Source organism: Aedes albopictus, chromosome 1, assembly GCF_035046485.1.
Source record: "Aedes albopictus strain Foshan chromosome 1, AalbF5, whole genome shotgun sequence".
Taxonomy (NCBI): domain Eukaryota; kingdom Metazoa; phylum Arthropoda; class Insecta; order Diptera; family Culicidae; genus Aedes; species Aedes albopictus.
The window spans coordinates 323,801,019-323,814,328 of record NC_085136.1 but is presented as its reverse complement, the minus strand read 5'-3'; the positions used below and the strand labels follow the sequence as shown (position 1 = coordinate 323,814,328).

The 13,310-nt window shown below is 40.0% G+C and overlaps 2 protein-coding genes across 3 annotated transcripts in view; both read right to left on the bottom strand.

Moving 5' to 3' along the window:
• The window catches only part of LOC109415927 (cyclin G), a gene marked incomplete in the record, with an annotated part of 220,614 nt that overhangs the window by 95,889 nt on the left and 111,415 nt on the right, over positions 1–13,310 (bottom strand).
• The window catches only part of LOC109411503 (F-box only protein 11), a 53,843-nt gene continuing 42,516 nt past the window's right edge, over positions 1,984–13,310 (bottom strand). For both annotated transcript variants that reach the window (XM_062847245.1, XM_062847246.1), the window contains exon 7: positions 1,984–9,102. In XM_062847245.1, coding sequence (XP_062703229.1) covers positions 8,973–9,102 — 130 coding nt within the window. In that variant the 3' untranslated portion in view covers positions 1,984–8,972. The remainder of the gene's footprint in view (positions 9,103–13,310) is intronic.

Here is a 13,310-nt window from a genome sequence, read left to right as displayed (position 1 = left end):
TCTTCGAATACTCTACAAGTGTTTCTTGGGTAACTTTGACGAAAAATCGAAACTGAAAAAGTTAACGCCAGAAAACCGGTTTTTCTTGAACCACCCTAAGCTTATTCAGAAAAATACCTCTAGATCGGTCAATTTTAAAGCTACATTAAAAGTGTCTTCAGAAAACTTGCTCAAAATTGATAGATCTACAACTTTCCCGAAGAATGTATACAGTTATTCTTGCAAATAAAAAAGTTTGGTTCCCAATTTCTTTGAAAATATGGACCACTCTAATTTTCATGCACATTTTAAAGAGGGCCTTATTTAATACTACAACTTTGTAGAAGACCATATTTGCCTAAAAACTCATATGAAGGCGTTGAATGCATATTTCCTCATAAATCTGGTTCGTGGACCACTGTGCAATGTTGTGCTCGCTTGTTATGCACTACAGCCAGCAAGCTTGACATTGCAGCTGAGGGGCCAAATGCACTGTAGTTACGCGCATGATGACTATCCACTTATGAAGTGAACGTGTAGCCACTACGCCACGAGCTTCGGCATTGGGTTCCGGTCCTTCGCACGATAATTGGCGACACGCGAAGATCGCGTTGATTCGGGTTGTAGCGTATTGGATCCTTTCCAATGGGTTATTGGCGACCCCCGGGTATGCTTTGCTCCACTTTGGTAGTGCGACTCACTCCCGCTTCACTGCCCTTAGGGCAGGTCTCGATGAGTGCACGGACTCCTTACAGAGTTCGCGTCTTCGGTAACTCGAATAAAATTTTACAAATGTTACAAATCACTACTATATCCCACAATGGGTGATGTTAAGTACTACATTAACTTAGCTTAGACACAAACCTATATCGGCTAATCATTTCAAAGTGAGCTCAATTAATTCAAATTCAAGTGATTTGTTTCAAGAAGATAAAACAACGTCAAAAGATTTCTAGACCGAAAAGCGTCGAACACAGCTCTGGTCCTCACAAGTTCCTACCTCATGCTTCCACGGGTCATGCGCTCATTTATTTTGGTACCCATGCGCTCATATTTTGGTACCCAACCCAAAAAATACTGAAAACGACATTTTTTTTTTCAAATATCTCAGAAACCAGTAGAGATATCGCAATTTTGAGCACAAATTTGGCCCAATTGGGTTCTAGAATCAATTTAGTCTAGAAAAAATAAGTTTGAAAATTAAATTTGAAATTATTTTTGAAAGTTTGTTCTAGCAAAAATTTCACTTGAACCCTTTGCGCCACCCCCAAATATCAACCGAAATCGCTCATTTTTGTACAGCTGACTTATTTCGACTAGTAGATCACTTTCCACTTGGGAAATCATATATCGGAGAGATTTTTTGAAATTAGCCCCACCCTAATAGGGGATCTTAGGCCAACAACCTGTTCTCGAAACCCAAAAACCGTTACAGGAACCGAAAACGAAAAATATTCGGCCCTTTGCACCGCTCAGGACTGAAAGTAAATATAAATTTAAAAAATGATGGAAACCATTGTAAAAAATATGCGATGGAATTCTTCGAAGTCATCATGGGTAAATATTGATAAATGGCTCCCACCCATTACGAATCCTTCTGAAGAAAATTTCTAGACTGCGGAAAAATCTTTTTACAAAGGCTTTCTTTCCTGACTATCGGACAAAACTAACAACGCCCTTCTTACATTTATTAGTCAATTATAAATATCATTTTTATTTACTTTATTATTTGCTCGCTTGTCACATTATGGTTGTGTGTGTGGTTGTTGTTGTTGTTGGTATCTTATTTTCCAAGTATTATGGTTCAATATTAACTGTTCAGTATTCGTTCACTCCTACTCTCCTGCGGTGACGGTCAAGCAGTCAGACGCACGCCACCTGAATTCGACGTGGTTGAACGACGTTCTTCGATCAAGAATGATTTTTTGTTTTCGTCTTCCGATGTCATCAGTATAATCAGTATGCCTTGTTCGTATGTCATTCATCCTAGATTCTTTTTATAGGTAGTCAATCAGTAATCAGTGTGTGTGTGTAATACCCTTAAAAATAGAGATTAGGTGTTTGTGTGGCGCCTTCGAATGTCCCAATTCATGCGCGCACGATGACGTTTTAAATGCATCCTTAAAACTTTCCTTTCGACTATTATTCTGTTGTGCCGGGTATGTATGGGTGTGAGCTTTCCGTTTGCTGGAAGGGATTTGAGAGGAGTGGGGAGTTTTCTGTTGTTTTTTTTATTCTTAAAGAGTAGTTAGTTTTTTTTACTTTGAATAGAACTGTGCTAATTCGCATTGTTTCAAAAGTTATCAAATCAAGCTAAATTTAGTTTTTTTTTTGTTTTAGATGCTTTCTTTTTCAAAGAGTTGTTTTCGGTAATCTGTAATAAACACGTACACATTTACAGTTCTAACATATGAAATTTCGTAGTTCATGCTTTGCTTCCTTGCTGTTTACCGTCCTTAAGTCTTGTTTCTGGTTTTGCGGTGTGGGATTCTCATTTAAACAGTCGGTTTTGTTGGGATAGCACCTAGGTATCTGCATTTGCTTCCCTTATGTTATGATTCCACAGATGCAATCCTGCCTAAGTTTGATTACAATCAGTATGGATTATTTACAAGGTTTCGTTTGGGATATGACGGGTAATTTCACTATTTTGCGGTTGTGGAGACATAGGATTAACATACAGGAAATAAACGCTATCGACACACATTCATTCGAAACGCCTTTCATCAATCGGGTTTGTAATTCATTTTACGAACAAAAGGTCTGGGCTGTGCACTTACTGTGATTCATTCTCATCTATAGTTGGGTAGTTATCGTGATTCTAGGGATGACAGGTTAGAAAGGTCAATCACAGACGAACAGGCGTAACACTCTTCAAAGCGGCTTGGCACATGCATTTAAGGACAAACGTCTGTAAATCCTGCTTCAACAGTGCATCTCCATGGTGCAACTTCAGATGCACAAATCTCAAGAAGCAAACTTCAAACAACAGGGCATTTTATTATTCTGTTCTTGCTCACTTGTAATAAGCTTAAAATAAGAAGCTCAGTCTGTCCTTAACGATCAATTCCGATCCTTACACCAGAGGCGCTAGTGCTTGATCGCTTTGACGTTTGCCAGTGTACACGATTACACAGGCGATTTGTGTAATAGTGTGCGTGTTAGCAAACGTCAAATCGAAACAGGTGCCAGTGTGTTCATGAAAAAGACACCGGGCAAAAATTTTTGATGAATTTCCTTTAAGAGTTACGTCTGTTTGGCTGTGGTTCAATCCAAAGAACGTTTTCAAGTCCAATGAATTCCAGGAGGTTCTAAAGAAAGATGTATTTAATAAAAAATATTGGTTTCGTGACGTTTATTGAAGCCTTACTTCAATTAAATAGACTGCATAACGTTGAATGGAAATCCCAAACAATCCTCAGTTGAAAGCTGCACGTAATAAAAGCAAAGCTAGTTTTATGAGCTTGACAGGGATAATCTCTACAACAAATCTAGATTAAAAGGCATAATTTTCTGCTGGAATCAACTTACAATAAAGCTTTAGAGCCTAAACTCTTTTACGTTAGAAATTTCGTTAAGAATTCCTCCAAGGATTTCTCCCAAGATTCATTCAGGAATCATCCCAAGGATTCTCCAAAAAATTTACCTTAGAATGCTCCGAAATTTCCTTACAATTCCTCCTGAGTCTCTTCCAGGAATTCCTCTCGGTATCCACCCATGGCTTCTTACTGAAGTCTCTTCAAAGATATTTCCAGGATTTCTCTCGGGAGGATCATTTCGGGATTTTTTCCCGGAATTCCAGAGCTTCCTTCAGATACTCCATCTGGGATTTCATCCTGGGATATCAGGAGTCCTCCTAAGATTCTTCAATTGATTCCACCTGAGATTCGTTCTCAGAAACGTCCATGGGTTCGTTCCTGGCCACTTTCCGAGAATCCTTCAGTTTTTTTTACGTCAACTTCCACGAATCTTGAAAGATGCTTCTCGAAATCTTACCAGGGTTTCCGACACGTTTTCTTCCACACATTTCTTCAAGAACTTATTCTGGATATTCTACAGGGATTCTGATAGAAGAGAGGGTAAGGTAGAGATGATAAGGTATAAAAAGAAGTAATAATCATAAAGAAGTAATCAACCTAACAAGCTCAACTCCAAACTTTGCTTTAAACATATTTGATTGTCGATTTACTTCCGGTGTTTGTCAGTCTTTTCTACGTCTCTAGGTTTTTTGTTTGGTAGATAAAACATCTGGTGATTACAGCGCTACTGCCAATCAAACGCTTTTTTTCCATACACGACCGTCCTTATGAGCCTCTGCACGAATCTGGCGTACTGCTCACTCCCACAGAAAACTTGAAAACAGTTCGCACAGTAAAAGTCAAATGTGACTTTTACTGTGCGCGCTGTTTTCAAATATTCTGTGGGAGTGAGCAGGACAGGGCAAATTCGTGCAGAGGCTCATTTAGGCTGTTTACAGTTAGGATTCGTTTTATCATATCCAAACAGACGTAACACTCTTCAAAACGACTTGGCACATGCATTTAACGATCAATTCAAACTTCATCTGATATGCGCAATCATTCCACCAGATGCGCTAGTGTTCGATCGCTTTGACGTTTGCCAGTGTACACGTTGCTGAATGATGCAAACGAATATTACAGGCGCTTTGTTTAGTAGTGTACGTGTTAGATAAACGTCAAATCGAAATCCATCATGGCCGCAGTGTCGCGCGCGGTTCTACCAACAGGTGGCAGTGTACTCATGAAAAAGACACCAGGCGAAAGTTTTTGAGGAATTTCCTTTAAGAGTTACGTCTGTTTGTCTGTGGTTTTATGCTAAGCATTTGTTTTCATAAGCTACTGCATTGCAAGCTTCAGATTTAGAAATTTTCATTCAATTTAGGCCAGATTACTGTACAAGAAGGCGGAAATAGATTGGGTCATGATTTTTTGTGGGTAAATTAAGACGTTGGATATTATCACATATAAACAAAGACGTTACCAAAATAAAAACAAAACATTTATAATTTTTGACTACACAAATGAACAGCAAATGACATCAAGGCCAAAAAAATGGAGAACACAAGGAACATTTCTTTCAAAGTAAACAAAATTATGCGAGAGAAGAAATAAAACAAACTTATAAAAATTGTACAAAAAGCATATGTTTATGTTTAAGATCAGTGCGCAAAAAGTGCAATATACAGAAATTTACAATTGTCGTTCGGCTTGCATACATCAAGCAGTTCCAATTACACTAGTTATAATTGATTCTTGTTTTATCTATTAGTGCTCTTGTTTCAGTACAAATGTGATAAAATTAATACACAGTTAAAACATCACAATACGTGACGATAGGTTATATCCGTTACGTACGATTTGCTTACCAAGAATCAAGATAACCGATCAAACTACACATAAAAAAATAGAATAATAATACACATCATTTCTAGTAATGCTATCTCGCGCGCGCTAAAATAAGCAGCTAACGGGTACGATTCGAACACATTTCATTTTAATACACAGTAAAAAAAAGATTAATAAATGTCGATACAATATGTGTCGCGCGTGTAAAAAAAAACATAAAAATCTAAACCTGTAACACAGATAAATGCACTGGGACACAGTAAATAATATACAGAGCGCGTGTGTGGATTGACGACGTGTGAGTTAACAATTTTAAAAGCATTTTTTTGTTTCTGTTTGATTCATCAAGGTACATGTTACACGTGTTTTGCTTTTTGCTAAGTAGATATAGGGGAAGCACTGCTGCTGAAGAAGTTTATATAAACTTTACAAACTAGAGGGAGAGAGCCTGATTGACTGTGGACGCCTAACGACGATTCAATGAACCACAGAAAGTTCACCCGAGCAAAGAAATAATTGTGCACACTTGTAAGATAGTAACATCAAGTAACGTTTTTTATCTGTAGCATTCATACAGGGAACAATAGCTTGTGGAAAATAGATGTCGAGTTGCCTAACAACTACACACAATAACATTCGAGCAATAGAAATTTCAAAAACCTCACTTGTTGGTATTAACTGGTTGGTTTCATGCAAATTTTTGGTTACTACGTTTCGTTTGTTGTAAGAAATCTACGATTGACAGTTCCTCTTTCGGTGAGATGGATTGAGCTGAGCTTGGTACGTTTTATGGTTTGAATCGTTCAAAATAGGAGAAATGCTATCAATTCGAGATCGATCAGTGCTACTTGGAGGTTTTGGATTACAATTTTATTGCCATTTTCCGGCTATATACCAGTCGGCCAGTATGTCTGAAATAGACGTAAAAACTTGAAGAATGTTTAGGCAAAGTACGTTTAATTGGCAAATTGAGAGATAAATTTTTGAAAAAAAAATACCACTTGTTTTGGTGGGATTCGAACCCACGACACCGTATCACTAGGCCGGCGCTTTAACCAACTAAGCCACAGAATAAGTTACGATTCTGCGGAATAGAAAGTCAAACTGGATTCGAAGTACCACCCTAGCCGGGTCCGTCTTTCAAAACTTTATCTCTCTATTTGGATAACCTAGGATTATCTAAACTGATTTCATATATATGGGGTATATATGTTAAACGACATATGAATAAGTATGCATCCATAACTGCAACTGGTGCAATTATTAGGCTAACCCAGCGACTACAAAGCGGATGTGACTGGATATGTATAGAGAATATCCAGTAGAATTACCGTACTGTAATCCAATGCAAAAATAAGACTGTCGAATCTGGTCGACAAAACACGCAATCGGCCCAGTGACATTTCATGGTTTCCAAGAACGTGTCAAGAAGAAATATTGCATGTTTCGTGTTGTCATTAAAATTGCTACTTTTCGAAACATGCAAAAGATAACTACCGAAAATTCAGCTTTTGTGGACGAACACAGGGCCTTCTGGGCGTCAGTCGTGCACCTCACCTCCATCAACTGGAAGCTAATACGCTTTCTGCTAGTAGTGGTTGTTAAAGTTGTGCAGGTGGGTCCCAGAAAATTGAATTCGACAAAACCGCATTTCAAAAGCTAGACTTTACATATACTGACATGAGTGAGAAATGAACAAGTTGGAGTGGAATTTGCGAAAAAGTTACTTGTTCTCTCGGTGAGACTCGAACTCACGACTCCTACTTACTAGACAGACGCGTTGCCAACTACACCACGAGAAGATCCAAAGATGTAGTGACTAACCTGCATTAAAGTTCAACTCGAAATTCTGAGGTTACCTTTTCCACAGACCGCACTTCTTTCGGATGAATTAGATGTACATCCACATAACGCATCTATTGTATATGTAAAGCCTAGGCGAGAGTGCATTGTTGTTGGTGTGTTGGAAGTCCACACACCTCTCATCGCGACGACTGTGTCGAAGAGATCGCGACGGTTCGCGACGTTCTCAAACGACCGGTTACGGAACATGAGTCCGTTGCTCGATTGTTTACATAAAGCAATTACGGTCTTCTCTATTGTTAGCCTTGAAGTATTACTGATTAAAACTGACTCGTGGCTGAAGAATCTTTGTATTTCCACCGGTTCAAGCATTCAAGGAAAGACAGAAAAAGGGACACAAGAACATCTAACTAAAACTAAAAAAAGTATAAATCTCGCGCTTAGTATCATACGGGCGTATCTACAATGATCGATTTCTCTTCATCGATTTTCTCTTTGATTAATAACTTTGCCCGCAAGACATTTTTGACTCTTTTTGTTGTTTTAGATGCTAGTTCTAGTCGTCCTTCATCGTAACACACCAAGAGATCATCCAAAAATTGGTCGTATTTTTTGGAATAATCCGAAGAGAAAATCGATGAAGAGAAATCGATCATTGTAGATACGCCTGTATGATACTAAACGCGAGAAATATTAGTACCCAAATACACAGTGTAATATCAGTTTCCCGTTCTAATGGCTTCACCTAATAATACGTCATCGAACGGATCGCACAGTGACCGTGACGTGACTATTAACTCACATTTACACCTTTATACACAGCTGGTTTATTGATTTAGAGAACGAAAAACACATGCGCGCGAAATGAAAAACAAACAGTCGCTTGTATGTATACGTGTGATTATGCCCTAATACACTAGAGAATTTTATTCTGAACAAAATATAGTTTCACAATAGGTACACTGTTCTTTCAGACGAAATAATAATACTTACACATTGCATGTCACGAAACAACTTGGATTCGATGGGGTGTAATCGAACCGCTCCAATTTACAATTGTTAAAGTCTCACACACAATGATAGAAGGAAACGAACACCCATACCAAAAAACGATTGCAAACAACAAGTGTTCACTGTGGTGAACTTCTGCACGCACGCACACTCACGTCGAGGCTCATCAACACATCTACTACTTTTCTGTGAATTCTTGGCCTACTATGGGGAGTACGCTCTGTTCTGTAAGCTACACGCACACGCACGCACAAACAATCTAAAACTCAATAACTAAACGAGATTCGGTCGTCCGCTACCTTTCACACGTGGTTTGGTCACACCACGTGCCGTGCTCGGAGAACTTTGAATTTCACGACCGATCCTGGTCCTGCTACTCGAAAGGTGGGGAATGTTTGGTAATTGTTGATTAGTACTTTCTTGATTCCAAAATTCGATTAATTTTAGGCTTTTTTTCCTTCTCCGAGAAACCCGAAACTTTTACTCACGATTCTACATTATTACATGTTAATTATTTTTTGTTCTATCTTTCTGACTGATGAGGTGATCTACTGACGGAACAAAGTAGAGCACGACACCGTTTCTACTGGCATTGTTTTTTTTCCTTCTCCAGATTTGTCTCCTTTGAAACAACTATGGGATTGACGATGAAACATTTGCCGGAAATCTACTGTTTTAGTGTGATACTTTTCTGCTTAACTTTTTCTTTAGCATGTGTGTATGTAAGTGTGTGAGTGTGGATCCGGGCTGTTCCTTTTACATTCACTAGTTTTCCATTTTTGTTTAACACAGTATGATAAATATAACAAGTCCCTAGTTTACCATCAAGGTGTGCGATTCCATAGGCGCCGCCGAATCGTACAGCGTGTCGGTGTCCTGCGTGGGTTCACCCTGCAGCTGACACTGGTTGGTGAGGGTACCAGCACCACAATCACAGAAGAATCTGCAATGGAAACGAAGAAAAAAAAACATGAAAATTGTTGGACGATAGATGTATGTTTTGATATCAACCAAAAACTTGTCTCGCAGCAAAAACAGTTATTAATCTGTAATTAGTGATAGCAGAAATTGTTGTCAACAAGTTGGCTAAGGGGCCGTACTATCGATACGGAATCGTGGGTTCAAATCCCATTAAAACAAGTGGTAATAAATGTATCTCTTAATTTGTCAATGAAACGCACTTTGCCTTCGAATGATTCAAATTTCTACGTCTTTTTCAGTCCGAAAAGAATCTTGAAAGGATTGACGGGAAAAATACAGGAAGAAATCGATAAAAGAATATTTTATTCTATTCTAGTGCTTGCACAGCCAATATTGAAAAGTAAAATAAATGGATAAAAGAATATTCTAAAAAAAATAATGAAGTTGGTAATTCTTAGAAGGCAAGTGTGGATTTGAACCGGGCAAGTTAAACTACGACTGACAATTATAGTGCCTTTATTAGTTTTAACGCTAACCAACACTTGTTGCTCCATAATCATGCCATACATCTTCCCGGGCAGCTCCAGTCGGTTCTTGGATAACGGTTTTATAAATGAATCTGCTAACATTGTTTCTGTTTAGCAGTAGGGAATCGCGCCACTTGGGCAGTGGCTTCTATATTCGTCTGTTTTCTACTATAACTCAGTCAAATTTGAACCAATTGGCACAACTTTTGGAATGTGGTGAGATTGGTATAGTATCTACTCGTGTACAACATTTTAAGTCAATTGGTTCAAAATTGACTGAGTTATAGTGGAAAACAGACGAATATAGAAGCCACCGCCCAAGTGGCGAGATACCCTACTTGGAACATACAACATCGCTTTGTTTGAGATTCTTGACAAAAAGAAATTTTGTTGCAATATGTTTGGTTCAGTCACTGATTTTTTCGTTGTTCAGCTTCTGGAGACAACTCTGGTTATCTTCGTGAATTGTTTTCTCCTAATTCCCTTAGCACACTTTGCAGCCTTAATGCTTATTGTTGTGCCTCCGACAATGCAACGCCTCTGCAGTGGTAAGAGATACACACGTCTGCTTGTGGCACGTGCAAGATATTGTTTCACCGTTGAACTGGAAAATGTAACCGCTGTTGGACGTCCTATTCTCACAAAATTCCGCCCAAACAGCAGCGTCATATCAAACAAGTTCGGAAGGTTCTTCAACCTTGCTTAGGCGCAGCTTTATGTCGCAGGTCCCTCTCAAAAAGCGTACAACTCTTTTCTGCTCATTCCAGTCCCGCTACGATGGGTTTGCTGTCTTCCGGCTTAGTATTGATATTGATGGAAAAATATCCGGTCTTGAATTCACTGCCAAATAAACGATCTTTCAATACAAATAATTGTCCGGGGTGACTTGACGGGTTTGCTTCTTGAAGGCTGGCGCATTGAACTACATCAGCTGTGTACTTGCGTTTATTGATGATGTAATCGCCAGTTTCATCACGTTCTACATCCAGTTCCAAATAACATCGAATATCTCGAAGGCTTTTATTTCGAATTCGCTCTTTAAGATTCTTTCCAGGATGTCTACGGTCGTCCGATCTTCACTAGCTGTTATGAAGTCATCAATATAAATAAGCACATAACTCCACTTGCCAATCACCTATTTCCGGTACAAGCACGGGGCAGCTTCGCCTTGTTGGTAACCAATGGTAACCACCGGCAGTACTTTGTGAGGCCATTGATTCCAGACACTGGCCGCCTGTTTCAATCCGTAGAAGCAACCAACCAGCACCACGCTATTCCACGCTTTCTTCTGGTAGATCTGGTTGATCGTCGTAACTGTTCGGTTTCATTATCCGCTTCAACCTCCACAAAGATGTGTTCGCTTGATATCCTTGTACTCGCGTCATCAGAGAACCCGTATTCATCGTCAGAATCTTTCGCAGCACCACAGCAAAGTTCGCGATCACCTTCAGGATCATCATCACGACTAGCTTCCAATTGTGCTCATTCTGCGAATGGAGTGACGTGAGAAAAGTCGGAGTCGTGTATCGAGGTGAGAAATCTCGACTCGAATGAGGTGACTCTCCATTTGATTTACACGGCGAGTCACTTCATTCGAGAGTGGATTCTTCATCTCGATATACGACTCCGACTTTTCTCACGTCACTCCATTCGCAGAATGAGCACAAATGGCACAACAACTTCACTCGAGGAATCATCAACGTTAACCATATTGGATCATTGCAGGAACTTGACGTCACGGCTTAGAGTAACTTTTCCAGTTGTGCTCATTCTGCGAATGGAGTGACGTGAGAAAAGTCGGAGTCGTATATCGAGATGAGGAATCCACTCTCGAATGAAGTGACTCGCCGTGTAAATCAAATGGAGAGTCACTTCATTCGAGTCGAGATTTCTCACCTCGATATACGACTCCGACTTTTCTCACGTCACTCCATTCGCAGAATGAGCACAAGTAGCGATATCCAGCGAACGATAAGCTTTGGGCTCTTCCCTGTAGTCAACAAACCTCAATTCGATTGCTTTTTCATCCAGCTTGATCCAATTTTCATCAGGAACGTGTCAGTGAGCATCAGTTGTGCTCATTCTGCGAATGGAGTGACGTGAGAAAAGTCGGAGTCGTATATCGAGGTGAGAAATCTCGACTCGAATGAGGTGACTCTCCATTTGATTTACACGGCGAGTCACTTCATTCGAGAGTGGATTCCTCATCTCGATATACGACTCCGACTTTTCTCACGTCACTCCATTCGCAGAATGAGCACAAGTAGCAAAACGACGAATTTGCTTGAGAATTGGTTTCGATCCTAACCATTTGTGTTCATTCTGCGAATGGAGTGAGGTGAGAAAAGTCGGAGTCGTATATCGAGGTGAGGAATCCCGTCTCGAATGAAGTGACTCGCCGTGTAAATCAAATGGAGATTCACCTCATTCGAGTCGAGATTTCTCACCTCGATATACGACTCCGACTCTTGTCACGTCACTCTATTCACAGAATGAGGACAATTGTTCGTAGGGTTCCTTTGACGGTAGGTGATTTTGTAGATAATTCACTGTCATCACTGCTTCTCCCCAAAAACGTTTGTGCAAACCAGCATCGATCAACATACACCTTGCCAACTCGAGCAAACGTCTGTTCTTGCGTTCTGCTTGGGCGTGTATGGTGAAGTTTACTGAAACTTGATCCCATTTTGCTTCAGATATGCTTTCACATCGTGTCCGGTTTACTTGCTGCCTCGATCCGAGCATATTATCAAACTTCACATTCACTGCTGCAGTCGCACCGCTTGTACTTCACGCTAATCGCTAAATCTCTCAACTTTTTCACAGCTTCACAAATACGGTGGCCGAAACGCCGATGCCTTTCATGGATATAATGTTCTCCAGATGTACCCAATGATATGGATTGTTTCAACGCTGCCAGGACAAACAAGTAGTTTCGCTGTTTCGCTATATCTGCAACGACTTCGTTTCGTAAAATTTCCGCACAGTTTTGATCACAACTCACCATGTAATCTTTTTGTACTAAACGCTTCACTGATATCAGGTTTGATGATTTCATTTCTGGTACAAACAACACCGTATCGATCGTACGCTTCTTACCAGCATGGTCTAGCAATACAAGTTTTCCAGATCCACGGCCAGAGGACTTTACTTTGGTTCCGTTTGCTACCTAAATGTCTGCACGTATACCTTCATCAATTGAAATCCGGTAGTCTGCGATGTGGCACGTTGTTCAGGATCCAACGCTCATCTTGAGCACCTGAATATTCAACGCAGAATCCCTAATGTTGGCCATCGTCGCCTTCATGCACATTGTTGGCTTTCTCCTTAGTAATTTTTTTTTTCTTTTTCTGTATTTCTCTTCTGAACTTGAATTTCTGACAATCCGCTTTTTGATGACCAGGTTTCTTGCAGAAACAACATTTCATGACCTGCGGACCAGTTTCAAGCACCGTTTCTGAGTATTCAATGCTTCCACGAGACTGCTGAACATGATTGCCACCAGTCAACTTTAATCCCGGACCATGTCGGGCTGAAGTCCATTGAGTTTGTCGAATATAGTTCCACCAATCTTCCGATATTGATCTCCATGTCACCGTTGTTTTCCTGCTGCAACGCACAAATCCTACACATGATCGAGACCTTGGTTCTCGCTCAGAGTCCGCTTGACATGGAAATTCTCCAAACTTCCAGGCTTCATCTT